The 16,295-nt window shown below is 38.4% G+C and overlaps 1 protein-coding gene across 4 annotated transcripts in view; it reads left to right on the top strand.

The window, feature by feature from the left end:
- Positions 1-3,360: 3,360 nt before the first annotated feature.
- The window catches only part of DCX (doublecortin), a 196,273-nt gene continuing 183,338 nt past the window's right edge, over positions 3,361-16,295 (top strand). For 3 of the 4 annotated variants that reach the window (XM_074323613.1, XM_019719327.2, XM_074323612.1), the window contains exons 1-2: positions 3,361-3,461; positions 5,209-5,594. In XM_074323613.1, the coding sequence (XP_074179714.1) occupies positions 5,231-5,594 (364 nt within the window). In that variant the 5' untranslated portion in view covers positions 3,361-3,461; positions 5,209-5,230. Of the gene's footprint in view, positions 3,462-3,505; positions 3,632-5,208; positions 5,595-16,295 lie in introns of those variants that run through there. The other variant, XM_074323615.1, reaches the window with a different exon arrangement.

Here is a 16,295-nt window from a genome sequence, read left to right as displayed (position 1 = left end):
GGTTTCCTATATACTAACAATGAAATCTCAGAAAAAGAAATACAAAAACAATTCCTTTTGCAATTGCAGCAAAAAGAATAAAATACCTAGGAATAAACTTAACCAAGGATGTGAAAGACCTATATGCTGAAAACTATAAGACATTTTGAAAGAAATTGAAGAAGACACAAAGAAATGGAAAGACATTCCGTGCTCATGGATTGGAAGAATCAACATAGTTAAAATGGCCATATTACCCAAAGCAATATACAGATTCAATGCAATCCCCATCAAAATCCCAATGGCATATTTTAAAGAAATAGAACAAAAATCATCAGATTTGTTTGGAACCACAAAAGACCCTGAATAGCCAAAGCAATCTTAAGAAAAAGAACAATAATGGAGGTATCACACTTCCTGACTTTGGCTTGTACTACAGGGCTACAATAATCAAAACAGCATGGTATTGGCAGAAAAACAGACACATAGACCAATGGAATAGAATTGAGAACCCAGAAATAAAACCACATAAATATGGACAGATAATTTTGACAAAGAAGCTAAAACATACAATGGAGCAAAGACAGCCTCTTCAATAAATGGTGCTGGGAGAATTGGATAGCCATGCAAAAGAATGAAACTGGACTGCTATTTGTCACCATGTACCAAAGTTAATTCAAAATGGATCAAAGACTTAAGCATAAGACCTGACACAATAAACTGCATAGAAGAAAACATAGGTACTAAACTTATGGACCTTGGGTTCAAAGAGCATTTTATGAATTTGACTCCAAAGGCAATGGAAGTAAAAGCTAAAATTAATGAATGGGACTATATGAAACTTAAAAGCTTCTGCACAGCAAAAGAAACCATTGACAAAATAAAGAGGCCACCAACTGAATGGGAGAAGATTTTTGCAAACAGTGCCTCCGATAAGGGGCTAATCTCCAGAATATACAAGGAACTCATGCAACTCAACAACAACAAAACAAACAACCCAATTGAAAAATGGGCAGAGGACCTGAAGAGACATTTCTCCAAAGAGGACATACAAATGGCAAATAGACATATGAAAAAATGCTCAACATCACTAATCATCAGAGAAATGCAAATAAAAATCACAATGAGATATCACCTCATCCCAGTTAGAATGGCTATCATGAACAAGAGAAATAGTAACAAGTGTTGGAGAGGCTGTAGAAAAAAAGGAACCCTCATACACTGTTGGTGGGAATGCAGATTGGTGCAGCCGTTATGGAAGGCAGTGTGGAGGTTTCTCAAAAAATTATGAATGAATTTCCATATGACCCAGCAATCCCTCTCCTGGTTATCTATCCAAAAAATCTGAAAACATTTATCCATAAAGACATGTGTGCTCCAATATTCATTGCAGCTTTATTTATGGTGGCCAAGACATGGAAACAAACAAAATGTCCTTCAATAGATGAATGGATAAAGAAGTTGTGGTATATATACACATTGGAATACTATTTGGCTATAAGAAAAGGTGAAGTAGGACCATATGTGACAACATGGATGGATCTTGAGATTATAATGCTAAGCGAAATAAATCAGACAGTAAAAGCAGAGAACCATGTGGTTTCACTGATATGTGGTATATAAATCAAAAACAACAAAAGAACAAGACAAACAAATGAGAAACAAAAACTCATAGACACAGACAATAGTTTAGTGGTTACCATAGGATAAGGGGCGAGGAGTGTGGGAGATGAGGGTAAGGGGGATCAAATATATGGTGATGGAGGAAGAACTGATTCTGGGTGATGAACACACAATGGGATTTATAGATGATGTAATACAGAATTGTTCACCTGAAATCTATGTAACTTTACTAACAATTGTCACCACAGTAAACTTTGAAAAAAAAAAGAGAATAAAGTCTAATCCAAATCCTTAATGTTTAAGTTTTAAAATTCCACCCATTTTTATATCCTCAATGGAAATGAAATGATTTTGAATTGAATGCAAAATCAATTGCTGGATATTTATAGAATGCTTATGATGTGCAACAAAAAGCAATTAAGGCACTGGCCTTTCTGGACAAACAAGTTTCAAGCATTGATAAGAATTTCCATATTTCCCTGCTCCCATTCTTTGATATTTCTCTTCTCTTGACCTGACTAACCCTGGGTTTTCCAGAGGTGGCCTCAATGTTATGCAGAAAGAAATGGAAGAGAACAGGAAACATGCATGCAATCACCTGAGGGACTTACTTAGAAACCAGGAGAGCAGCAACAAGCTGTTAAAGGGACATGACTGTGCAGGTTGCACACTTCAGGCTGACCACCAAGCTAACATAGATAGCTAGGCTTTGCTGAGCCAACACCTTCCAGAAAAGGAAAATCGTAATTTTTCTCCTACTTCAAGGTAAAACACATGCATGGAAAGTGCTTAACTGTAAATCCGCAACAGTTATATGTAAAAAAGAGGGTCAGTTGTACTAGGAATCAGATATAAGATAATTACTGAGCATACTATTAACTCTGAGATTCCTGGAGGGCAGGTAAAAAATGGAAACATGTAGTTAAAGACAGTTTCATATTTATGTATGTAGCTTCATTTGTGAAGATAGTAGCACACCCCACTTTAATCTCTCACCTTTCTCTTTGGCTACATTACTTAATTAAATTTGGATGCTTCCTAGTCCCTTTTAAAATATTTGATGTAAATAAGTCAATTAGAAACAAATAGGTAGTTTGATGAGAGAGACTTTAATATTTATCTTGTACCATCAGACTCACTTCACATAGAAAGGTCTCTGGATTGGATTTGAACTCTCAAACTCCCGAAGGTAAATGCCACAAATCCCATTAACCAAATTACTACATGAAGATGAAAGTTCTATGCGGTCTTTTCTCAACTCTGTCTTCCATGAAATTTTGGAACTCTTTTCCTTTTTCTTGTCTGTTTCCTACTTCCTCTTAGTCTACTCCTCAGTTCTCACTTCAAAAATAACCAGTTGTTGGATGCATAAACTAAAATGCCTTAAAGAATTTGCAGATTTGATTTTTTTTAATCAAGAAGGTGAAAGAAATAGAGCTACAATTTCTAGGAAGCCTGGTTTGACTGAATCCAGCCCCAGGAAGATTAGTTCCAGGTTTGGAAAAGTGAAATTGTCTATTCCCTAAAAGAAAAGGCTAGCACGTTCGTTGCTTATTAGAGCATTCTGAACTTGCTTGTGCAATCTTTTTGCTATCCTGCAATTTCCTGTTGGTTATAAATGAAATCTTTCTAGCTGTTAATGCAGCCTGTGAATTGAGGAAAAAAAGGATGTAATTAATCATAGGAGATTTGGGGGATTCACTAAGTCTGAATATAAGGGAGATGTTGGACAAGGCACTAGGACCTAGAAGGCATCTATCCACCCTGGCAGGAATTTCTTGCTTGGAGCTCAGACAACAAAGGCATAGAGAGATTGGTTTTCTTTCCCTCAGCATCTCCACCCAACCAGCAGAAAACCGGTGAGTGGGGCTTTTGAGTGATTTTCAGGGAGAATGTAACAAATGTCAAACGTGAAAAGCACAAGGCAAAGGGTGTACTCTCTATCTCTCTGTCTTTCTTTCTTTTTTTTTCCCTGCCTTGTTCTCAGATTTTTTCCCTAAGCCTCTACCTGGGATTTTCCTTTGAAAAAGTGAGTTTGATGTTGCTTTGTTTTCACTGTAATGTTGATGTAGAATAATACCACCCCTGACCTTAAAGGAAAGCCAAGGGTTGCTGCATGCCTGGGGAAATGCTTGCTACTTGTCTTGAGGAGGTGGGGTCTCTTTCCACTGCAGGTTGTCTGACAGAGACAATGCTGAGCTCAGCACAGGTCATGGTGACATTGGAAGGAAAGGGGGACTGAGCCTGGCAAACCTACCAACACCAGCCCTCTTTTATCTCCTGTGTCCTGGTCCCTTGCAAATATCTCAATGTGGCAGTGTGTAGCAGCTGAGCCCTGCTTGCTTTGTGAGCCCTTTCATCCCCATCTGTGAGATGCATGTTAATAGTCCAGTTCCTACGCTGTCATTAGCTTTGCTAGCTTTTGAGATTTCTGTTGTATTTCATTACATGTTCTGATTTTCTTTCTTTCTTGTTTTGTTTGTTTGTTTTTGGTTCAGTAGAAGAGGGAAAGCAAATCTGAACAGATGACCGTCTTTTTCCTAGTTAACATACCTGGACAATAGACAAGTTTGCGGGGGAATTGCCTGCTCTGAGGGCAAAATGCCCCTTCAGTCAGGGTAAAAATCCAGAACAATGAAAGGTGTGCTTGCTTCTAATAGTCCCATATGCTGTTTTCAGGGACTCATTTGAGAATCTTTCAATAATCAAATTATTCCATTAAGAGGTAGGGCTGCATCGGTGGGGAGGGGATAAAGCATCAGGAAAAAAGAAAAAAAGAAAAGCAAAGAAAAGGATTTTGTGACCAAATGGTACCAGAGGGAAATAGCTAATAACTTGTTAAATAACTGATTTTTCTAATCCTTTTTGTTTTTCGGCTTATTTCTTATGAATCTTGGATAGCTGCACCAGCTTGGTGGGGAAAGGGTTTGATGAATAGCACAAAGACACCGGCTATTCCCTAGAGGCTGTCCCTTTAAAAGAAAATCCTAGTTAATTCTGGTGGGGGTGAGGTTATGCACACATTAGAATAGGAAAGAGGGTTTGGAATAAAATTTAAAAACTCCACTTCATACTCATTTTACTGATATGCAAAGATTGCTTCCTAAGCCGGAGATACTAACCTTGGCTACCTCCTTCTGTTGTCTTCAAAGGGCATTCTGTCAGGCTCTGGATTCACTTACAACTGTTAGTCATGTGAACATGTGTGAGGAAACAGATACCAGTTTTAATGTATTTAGCCCGAAGTTTCAATTTCATAAGAGCCACTGTCAGTAGGTCCCAGGATTTTAAGCTATTTCAAAATCCCTCTCTCTCCTCTATTGGAATAGTGCCAAAAGTGCCTCCCTCTCTATCTCTTGCCCCAACCCCCACAACCACCAGCACCCCCTTAGCCCCTCCTTCTTCTCTGTTAAGATCAATATTCCTGCAGGTCAGGGGCAAGCAGCAGATGGGTCAGGGGATTTTTTTCAACCAGTTCTTTTCACAAGCAGCAGATTGCAGATCTGGATCTGGCTAATATTTGAATTCCTTTCTTTTTTTTTTCCCTCCCCACTGCTTTTTCTTTGCCTTTTTTTTTTGTCCCCCACCTTTTTCTCCAACACTCAGGTCTCTGACGTTTCATCAAAATATGGAACTTGATTTTGGACATTTTGACGAAAGAGATAAGACATCCAGAAACATGCGAGGCTCACGAATGAATGGGCTGCCTAGCCCCACTCACAGCGCCCACTGTAGCTTCTACCGAACCAGAACCTTGCAGGCACTGAGCAACGAGAAGAAAGCCAAGAAGGTACGTTTCTACCGCAATGGGGACCGCTACTTCAAGGGGATTGTGTACGCTGTGTCCTCTGACCGTTTTCGCAGCTTCGATGCCTTGCTGGCTGACCTGACTCGATCTCTGTCTGACAACATCAACCTGCCTCAGGGAGTGCGTTACATTTACACCATTGACGGATCCAGGAAAATTGGAAGCATGGACGAACTGGAGGAAGGTAATTCATAAAGTGGGTGGTGGCCCTTGGTGGGAGATGGCATCATTGGTTATGGTTATATTTCTTGGATTTCAATGAAATAAATTAGGAAATAGATTTGTGAAAATACCGGGATGATGCTCAGGCTTTTGATTCTATAGGCACCAACAGAGCCATCAGCCATTACCCCTCATGGCTTTCAGTCTCTGCTGGGTTGAGTGTTGATGGTGGTGATAATGCATTGTGCTTATCCACCAGGGTTCACAAAGGAATATCTGAATAGTGTCATTTACTCAGAATATGAATTGTTGTTCAAAATTAACTCTAAGTAGAACTATGGAGGCAGAGTATGAAATCATTAGGGGTATTAAATGAGCAAAGAAGTTTGGTTGGGTTAACAGAAAAAAAATGGACTCAAATATTCTTTGAACTGCTAAGAGACTATTTGTGAATTGCATCTCATGGAAATATGCACCCTAAAAGCAGGATTTCTTGGACATATTCACAAAGGATTATACTTTTAGGTAAGTGGTCACTGCTCAGCTGTTGCTTCTAAAAAGCCCACATCAGCGTGTGTCCCTAAGGCTGAGGTCATTGAGAGAAATACCAAAGAAAGCTGTAGGTATGCCTGGTATTTTAATACACTATTCCTATTAGAATATGAACTGACTCACTGTACCTAAATCCCTTTAAATCCTCTCTACATTTTGGTTTGTGCAATTGAATTTTATGACTAGATTGCTGAAAATCGTGACAACCTCTGTATCTACCCCAAAACAAGGAAAATCCCCACTCTTGCCAAAACTTGCTAAGCCATGAAGTCTTTTTGTGCTCATTTAGAAAACAGATGTTGGGATGTGTTTATATATTTTACTTTATCAAGTCAATTATATTGAGGATGCCTTTTTACTCCCACTTTTAAATTGGTATAACATATGTGATCAGTTTAACCTCACACAATGCTTTAGAGGAGAGCCTTAAGGAGTGGTGATAATGAAAATGACCTTGCCCCCACAAACTCACCCCCGCCCTTCAGCCCTCTCTTCTCACTCCTTCCATTCCCTGAGCAAAGGTGAGTTTACAGCAGGCAGGTCTCTAGGAAAAACAAATTATGATACAGCCGACAAGGAAGGAGAAACAGAATATTCAATGAATTGGTGTGGGAGTGCCTGCCTCCGCTTCACTGCTTGTAGGTTTCTTGTGTTCCCAGACAAAGGAGCATGAGGGCTTCCCTTATACAAGACCACATTGTCGCACGTAACTGCTATTTCCCAAGTTAGGTCAAGTGATTTGGGGCCAGTTACTTATAAGAGACAATATCCATATGGCTGTTAGATCTGGGTCTCAAGGTTCAAGTCCAAGGTTTTTCTACATAGTTGACCTTGAAAAACGATGCTGAGGAGGCTTAAATTATTTGATCATGTGCTGAATGGCCAGGCAGTGGTTAATCCTAGGCTTCTGAACATTGAAGGATTGGCCATCCTAGTGTATATCTTGAAATAAAGGAGAGTCAGGGCAAACTTGAAGGGTTTGAAGCTAGGCTGAAGGAGCTGTCCAACAGAGTAATTGATAAGGTGTGTCTTTCGTCACTGTAAAATACATATCTCAGTCGAATTTGAGGGGGTTCTCTGTAATAATTTTCACAAACAAAGAACCCTGAATGTAGCATATCCTCATTTCCCAGTATGTCCTCGTTTCTACTAGCTGTAATCTTCTAAAGACTATGATAGACACTATGGCAGACTTCTGAACCAAATGACATCGTATTCAGAGCAAGGATTATACTGTTCTTGGGTCTGATATAAGAAAGATGTCATGCACAAATCCCCCCACCCACAATCTATGTTTTAACATGTCTTGCTCAAAGAGAATTCCTTGATATTGATTTCCACCCCCTGGATTTGTGTGTGTGTGTGTGTGTGTGTGTGTGTGTGTGTGTGTGTGTGTGAGATGATAATCTTAGTTCAATATAGATAATAAAAGTAATTTTGAAGACTGTAGCTTCCTTTTCTTTTGATCTTTTTAAGTCCTGTTGAATTGTACTTTTACCATCTACTGTTCCAGGATGCTGTGGTAATAATTCCTGTGAATTCCCTCACTATGTAGAGTGTGTTTATGGCTCAGTTGCATTTATCCATATGTCATTTACAACCACAAGCTGCAGTGGCTCTCAACGCCTCCCCCTACTCCTGAGTACTGCCCATTCAGTCAAAGAAATTCTGGATATCTTTAGGATAGTGTTGAGAAATGTGACCAGCTTTCCCACTACCACAGAGCTAGATGGGAAAGGGCATTGGGATGAGGAGGATAAAGATAAAGGGTATTTTTCTCTCCTATTTTTGTCCTTTGGAACTACTCACCTAGGAATGGAGGACAGGAGTCTCTCACTTTGTTCGCTTTTGGAAGAAATTAAATGAAAGATTACAAAATTCATATACATTGTTTTCTGTGAGACTTCAAATTGAAACAGTTTGGAAAGATCCCTGGGTGAAGAATCAGAGGCATTGGGTTCAAGTCTTAGAGGCAGAAGATTATAATGGAAGAAGTCTTTGGAATCAGATTGAGTTCAAATCCAAGATCTGCCACCTGCTAGCTTATGTGTCCCTAGTGAAACCATTTTGACTGCCTGAACCTCACCTTTTCATTTGTAAAGTGGGAATAACTGCTTTGAGAATTAAATAAGACAATGGATATTAAATGTTTAGTATTATGCCGGGCACACAGTAGGACTCAATAAAGGATAGCAATTATTGTTTGAGCCATTCTAGTTTGTAGCTGGTTAGCTAAATGACCATAGGTTTGGACTTATCATCACTGTGACTAATATTCTCTCTTTTATTTATTAATTAAAATTTTTTTTCAATTACAGTTGACATACAAATTAATTTCAGGTGTACAACATAGTGATTAGAGATTTATACAACTTATGAAGTGATCATCCTGATAAATTATGATGTTCTCTTTTTAATTTATTAAACTTATTAGGATGACATTGGTTAGTAAAATTATATAGGTTTCAAGTGTACATTTCTGTAATACATCATTTATCTATTGCATTGTGTGTTTACCACCCAGAATCAACAATTCTCCTTCCATCATCACCATATGTTTGATCCAATGTTCTCTTTTTTAAAAACAACTAGTTTTAAAAGGCAACTTTACTAAGTTATAATTTGCATACCATAAAATTCACCCATTTAAGTGTAAAATTCAATGATTTTTAGAAAATTTACCAAGTGGTGCACCCATCACCATAATCTAGTTTAGGCCATTTTCATCACCCTGAAAAGAAATCCTGTACTAATTAGCTGCCACTGCCCATTTCCCCCAGTCTATCCAGTCCTAAGCAATAATTAATCTACTTCATGTCTCTACAGATTTTCCTTTTCTGGACATTTTATATAAATTGAATCATACATTATATTCTCTTTTGTGACTGGCTTCTTTCACTTATAAAAAGATGTTTTCAAGGCTTATCCATGTTGTAGCATTTATCAACACTTTATTCCTTTTTATCGAGGAATAATATTCCATTGTATGTACAGATCACATTTTGTGTATCTATTGCAATATTCTTATCTATAAAATCAGACTAGTAACAGCTGCCTTCTTTATCTATTAAGGTGGTTGTGAGGATAAAATTAGATAATAGTTATGGAAACACATTGACAAGGTAAACCTATAGCTACAAGGTACCATCATTGTTAGTGATGTAATAATAATAATAATAATAATAATAATAATAATAATAAAAATGGCGATGCTAGTGAGGGGTTGGAATGGCCAGTGGTTCCCAAACCAGGCTGACTTTAAGAATTTTGTAGGGCTTTACAAAAATATAGATTCCTGGGCTACATTTCAGATCTATTGAATTAGAACCCGCAGGGCTAGGGCTCCAGAATCTATGTTCTCACAAATCTCCCCAGGTGATTCTTGTGAGCACTTAAACTTGGGAAGTACAGTACTTGATTAGCTGATCTTGATGGTCCCCTTCAGCTAACTACAGTGGTGAGAGTTCCTAGGAATGCAGAAATCCTTGTTTGTGCTTTTTTCTTTGTAGATCTTAAAGGAATAATGAACCAGAGATCATACTATGTTTCCAAATGGCCTCATTAAAATATATCCTAAAATGAAATGAAATAAAAAGCAAACATTTAATAATCACTCTGGCCTTGTGGACCTCTTTTGTCTAATGCCTCTAGTCTACAGTCTGCTTCTAGATACTGAAAGTAACAAGGGGAGAATTTTAGACTAATGTCGGGTTATTGATGTCAGCTTTCTCACAGCTCCTTGGTTACACTAGGTGTCTTACCAGAGCTATATAGAATGTGGCCCTTATTACCTGTATTCCTAGTGAGTCAGTGAATGAAATCCATGAGTGACTTTCATTTGCCTTGCTTAGTCTTTCTTTGTTGAATCTTTCTTCTTCCCCTCATATCCTGTCCAAATCTTTCCTCGTTTTCTTGTATGTGAGTGCCCAGATCAATCTTAAGGGTATCCATTTTGAGCATTATTATGCAGACCGTGGGACAGAATATTTACAATTGAGACAGGCCTGTTAGAAAATTGGAGCTGTATAGTGACAGTAGCAAGATCCAGTTCCTTTGCCATAGCTCACTTTTTTCCAATGAGATGAAACCATCTTGTCACTAATTTATCCTGACTACTAAAGCAAATTGCCAAGGAGGAGGATTTTAGGATAACTGGGAGAGATACATCATTAATAGGTATGATAATTCAATGAAGTACCATTTAATATGTTTTTTCTTGAGTGATGAAGCCCCAGAAAAAAAGGAAAAAAAAAACCCAGGCAGGAATGCTTTCGCATTGAGAAAATGTAAATATGTTTAATGTTTTTGAAAATGGAGTCCCTCTGAAAGTGAAAGGAGGTAGACATTAGATCATCTTGAGCACACAACTTGTTCCCTTCTTACCTTTTCAGCTGTGCTTCCATGACTTCATTTCCTTACCCTCTACCCCTGAAGAACTTTGTCAATTCCACCAAATTGTCACCTTGCTCAACTATCTGAAGCCAGGTTTACTTCTAAGCTCCCAATGGGTGGGGAATGGCCCTTGGAAGCTGTGGAAGGATGGGAATGCAGCTGTGTAAAGGTGCAACAAACATCACCCAGTTTTCAAGTGCCAGGATGAAGGATGTGCAGAAAACACTGAGCTCTGACAGCAGATGTAGCAGACATTGGCAAAATTAGAACAAAGAAAGCTTGGTCTAGAAAAGTAGCACATTTATACTATTCGGCAGTAAGAAAAGATGATATAGGAACATTTGTGACAACATGGATGGATCTTGAGAGAGTAATGCTGAGCGAAACAAGTCAGACAGAAAAAGCAGAGAACCATGTGATTTCACTGATATGTGGTATATAAACCAAAAACAACAAAAGAACAAGACAAATAAATGAGAAACAGAAACTCATAGACACAGATAATAGTTTAGTGGTTGCCAGAGGGTAACGGGGGCAGGGGGTGGGGGGTGGGAGATGAGGGTAAGGGGGATCGAATATATGGTGATGGAAGGAGAACTGACTCTGGGTGATGAACACACAATGGGATTTATAGATGATGTAATACAGAATTGTACACCTGAAATCTATGTAATTTTACTAACAATTGTCACCCCAATAAATTTAATAAAATTTAAAAAAAAAGAAAAGAAAAGTAGCACATTTGATGTCCTTCCAGTAGTAGAAGTGGAGAGTCCTCGGTGGTGGGCAACTATTTCTTTAATATTTAATTACCATAACAGCTTTGTCACCTAAAAGCTATTTGGGATGGAATAGAGAAGAAAATTCCTTCTTTTAGATCATTAGGACTGGACAGGACTCAGACGTCACTAGTATAATACCTTCAGTTTATAGATGGAAAAGCTGAGACTCAGAGATTGACTGATTTGCCTGAGGTCACACAGCTTGTAAATGCCTGGTTGGGATTTGAATCTAGGTCTGTCTGACTGTCTGAATCACTGCTTTTAACTACCATAAATATTCTGCTAACTGGTGGGGGATGGTGATAATGGGGGAGGCTATACATATGTGGGGATGAGGGATATGTGGGAAATATCTGTACCTTCCCCTTAATTTTGCTGTGAACCTAAAACTGCTCTAAAAATACACTCTTGAAAAATCCTGCCCTCAGTGTGCATCAGCAGTGGCAGCAAATGGCTTTGCTGGTTGTTAGCCATAGAGCTCCTACATTTGGCATTTACGGCAACTGGAGGCCTCTTAAACAGCAGAACATCTTATCTTTGTGGAATGGGACCTGGCCAGTTCTCATATGATGATTATAGCTCAATTCCAAGATGGCTGCTTTTGCTTCTTTCTATTGTCTTTTTTCAGCTTCTACTCCTCCTCTTTTCATTTCCTTCCCCCACCCTTTATGTCTCCTTTCCCTCTTTCCTTCTTGTTCTCTTCAGATTAAGTCCTAATAATAATGATATCTAGAATTTATCAAGTGCTTACTGTGACCATGATCTAGGCTCAGCACTTTATATTCATCATCTGATTTGTGCCTCACAACAACCTTATGAGATAGCAATTGTTACTATCAACCAACTTTGCAGACAAGTAACTGAAACCAAGGTAACTTGTCCAATGGCACACAACTGGGAAGTACTGAGGACATGATTTGGACTGACATCACATCAGCTGCTCTTTTTCCATCACTTCAGATTGGGGCCAAAAGGAGAGAGAGTGGAGAGACTGAAATATACTTTTGGAAGGTGCTTAACATAGATTTGGCTGAGGGCTGGGCCCTCTGGAAAGTTCTTGTGTGCCATATGATACTATAGCTCTGGGCCATCATGTTCATTTGCATCTGGGGTGGTTAATCATATTCATAGTTCAGAGGCTTAAGAGGTTTAAGAGATGGGAGCAAAAAAAGTCCAGAGCCCTAATAGTGCTACACAGCTGACCCTCCAAAAGAGACTGTAGATGAGTGAAATCATAAATATATAGCTCCACAACACCTTTTGTCTAACAGAGTTTTAAAGTATATGACAAGTTATGGAAAACATCTGACTTAAAGGCAGTGGCGTCGTGGAAGGTGCCCAAGCATCTGGTGAAGTACTAAGACAATAGGGCCCTTTCTACGGTGTGGAAGATATTGGCTATAAATATATGCGGGGATTGAAAGACCCCCTTCATCTTAAATCACAATTTTTAAAAAATTTATTGAGGTGACAATTGTTAATAAAATTACATAGATTTCAGGCGTACAATTCTGTATGACATCATCTATAAATCCCATTGTGTGTTCACCACTCAGAGTCAGTTCTCCTTCCATCACCATTTATTTGATCCCCTTTACACTTATATACCATCCCCTTCCCCCTTATCCTGTAATAACCACTAAACTATAGTCTGTGTCTATGGGTTTTTGTTTCTCATTAGTTTGTCTGGTTCTTTTGTTGTTTTTGGTTTAAATATCACATATCAGTGAAATCATGTGGTTCTCTGCTTCTTCTGTCTGACTTATTTCACTTAGCATTATAATCTCAAGATCCATCGACGTCACAAATGTTCCTATTTCATCTTTTCTTACTGCCGAATAGTATTCCATTGTGTATAAACACCACAACTTCTTTATCCATTCATCGATCAAAGGACATTTTGGTGGTTTCCATGTCTTAGCCACTGTAAATAAAGCTGCAATGAACATTGGCTCACACATGTCTTTATCTATAAATGTTTTCAGATTTATTGGGTAGATACCTAGGAGAGGGATTGCTGGGTCATATGCAAATTCTATGCATAACTTTTGGAGGAACCTCCACAATGCCTTCCATAATGGCTGCACCAGTCTACTTTCACACCAACAGCGTATGAGGGCTCCTATTTCTCCACAGCCTCTCCAACACTTGTTACTATTTGTCTTGTTGATGATAGCCATTCTGACTGGGGTGAGGTGATATCTCATTGTGGTTTTGATTTGCATTTCTCTGGTGATTAGTGATGTTGAGCATTTTTTCATTATGTTTATTTGCCATTTGTATGTCCTCTTTTTTTAAAAATTTTATTTTATTAAACTTATTGGGGTGACAATTGTTAGTAAAATTACACAGATTTCAGGTGTACAATCTGTATTACATTATCTATAAATCCCATTGTGTGTTCACCACCCAGAGTCAGTTCTCCTTCCATCACCATATATTTGATTCCCCTTACCTTCATCTCCCACCCCCCACCCCCACCCCCCTTACCCTCTGGTAACCACTAAACTATTGTCTGTGTCTATGAGTTTCTGTTTCTCATTTGTTTGTCTTGTTCTTTTGTTGTTTTTGGTTTATATGCCACATATCAATGAAATCACATGGTTCTCTGCTTTTCCTGTCTGACTTATTTCGCTCAGCATTACACTCTCAAGATCCATCCATGTTGTCACAAATGTTCCTATATCATCTTTTCTTACCACCGAATAGTATTCCATTGTGTATATACACCACAAATTCTTTATCCATTCATCTATCGAAGGTCATTTTGGTTGTTTCCATGTCTTGGCCACCGTAAACAAAGCTGCAATGAACATTGGAGCACACGTGTCTTTATCTCTAAATGTTTTCAGATTTTTTGGGTAGATACCCAGGAGAGGGATTGCTGGGTCATATGGCAATTCTATTTGTAATTTTTTGAGGAACCTCCACACTGCCTTCCATAACGGCTGCACCAGTCTGCATTCCCACCAACAGTGTATGAGGGTTCCTTTTTCTTCACAGCCTCTCCAACACTTGTTACTCTTTGTCTTGTTGAAGATAGCCATTCTGACTGGGGTGAGGTGATATCTCATTGTGGTTTTGATTTGCATTTCTCTGATGATCAGTGATGTTGAGCATTTTTTCATATGTCTATTTGCCATTTGCATGTCCTCTTTGGAGAAATGTCTTTTCAAGTCCTCTGCCCATTTTTCAATTGGGTTGTTTGTTTTTTTGTTGTTGAGTTACATGAGTTCGTGTATATTCTGGATATTAGGCCCTTATCGGAGGCACTGTTTGCAAAAATCTTCTCCCATTCAGTTGGTGGCCTCCTTATTTTGTCGATGGTTTCTTTTGCTGTGCAGAAGCTTTTAAGTTTCATATAGTCCCATTTGTTTATTTTAGCTTATACTTCCATTGCCTTTGGAGTCAAATTCATAAAATGCTCCTTGAACCCAAGGTCCATAAGTTTAGTACCTATGTTTTCTTCTATGCAGTTTATTGTGTCAGGTCTTATGCTTAAGTCTTTGATCCATTTTAAATTAATTTTGGTACATGGTGACAGACAGCAGTCCAGTTTCATTCTTTAGCACATGGCTATCCAATTCTCCCAGGATCATTTATTGAAGAGGCTGTATTTCTCCATTGTATGTTTTTAGCTTCTTTGTCAAAAATTATCTGTCCATATTTATGTGGTTGTATTTCTGGGTTCTCAATTCTATTCCATTGGTCTATGTGTCTGTTTTCTGCCAACACCATGCTGTTTTGATTATTGTAGCCCTGTAGTACAAGCCAAAGTCAGGAAGTGTGATAACTCCAGTATTGTTCTTTTCTCTTAAGATTGCTTTGGCTATTCGGGGTCTTTTGTGGTTCCAAACAAATCTGACGGTTTTTGTTCTATGTCTTTAAAAAATGCCATTGGGATTTTGATGGGGATTGCATTAAATCTGTATATTGCTTTGAGTTATATGGCAATTTTAACTATGTTGATTCTTCCAATCCATGAGCACGGAATGTCTTTCCATTTCTTTGTGTGTTCTACAATTTCTTTCAAAAATGTCATATAGTTTTCAGCATATAGGTTCTTCACATCATTGGTTAAGTTTATTTATAGGTATTTTATTCTTTTTGCTGCAATTGCAAAAGGAATTGTTTTTTGTCATTTTTTTTTTAAATTAAATTTATTGGGGTGACAATTGTTAGTAAAATTACATAGATTTCAGGTGTACAATTCTGTATTACATCATCTATAAATCCCATTGTTTGTTCATCACCCAGAGTCAGTTCTTCCATCACCATATATTCGATCCACCTTACCCTCACCTCCCCCCCCACCCCCCTGACCCTCTGGCAACCACTAAACTATTGTCTGTGTCTATGAGTTTCTGTTTCTCATTTGTTTGTCTTGTTCTTTTGTTGTTTTTGGTTTATATACCACATATCAGTGAAATCACATGGTTCTCTGCTTTTTCTGTCTGACTTGTTTCGCTCAGCATTACTCTCTCAAGATCCATCCATGTTGTCACAAATGTTCCTATATCATCTTTTCTCACTGCGAATAGTATTCCATTGTGTATATGTCCCACAACTTCTTTATCCATTCATCTATCGAAGGACATTTTGGTTGTTTCCATGTCTTGGCACACGTAAACAAAGCTGCAATGAACATTGGAGCACACGTGTCTTTATCTCTAAATGTTTTCAGATTTCTTGGGTAGATACCCAGGAGAGGGATTGCTGGGTCATATGGCAATTCTATTCGTAATTCTTTGAGGAACCTCCACACTGCCTTCCATAACGGCTGCACCAGTCTGCATTCCCACCAACAGTGTATGAGGGTTCCTTTTTCTCCACAGCCTCTCCAACATTTGTTACTATTTGTCTTGTTGATGATAGCCATTCTGACTGGGGTGAGGTGATATCTCATTGTGGTTTTGATTTGCATTTCTCTGATGATTAGTGATGTTGAGCATTTTTTCATATGTCTATTTGCCATTTGTATGTCCTCTTTGGAGAAA

Source organism: Rhinolophus sinicus, chromosome X (assembly GCF_036562045.2).
Source record: "Rhinolophus sinicus isolate RSC01 chromosome X, ASM3656204v1, whole genome shotgun sequence".
NCBI classification, from domain to species: domain Eukaryota; kingdom Metazoa; phylum Chordata; class Mammalia; order Chiroptera; family Rhinolophidae; genus Rhinolophus; species Rhinolophus sinicus.
Note: the sequence above shows the minus strand (reverse complement) of the source record. Positions and strands in the feature narration are given on the sequence as shown.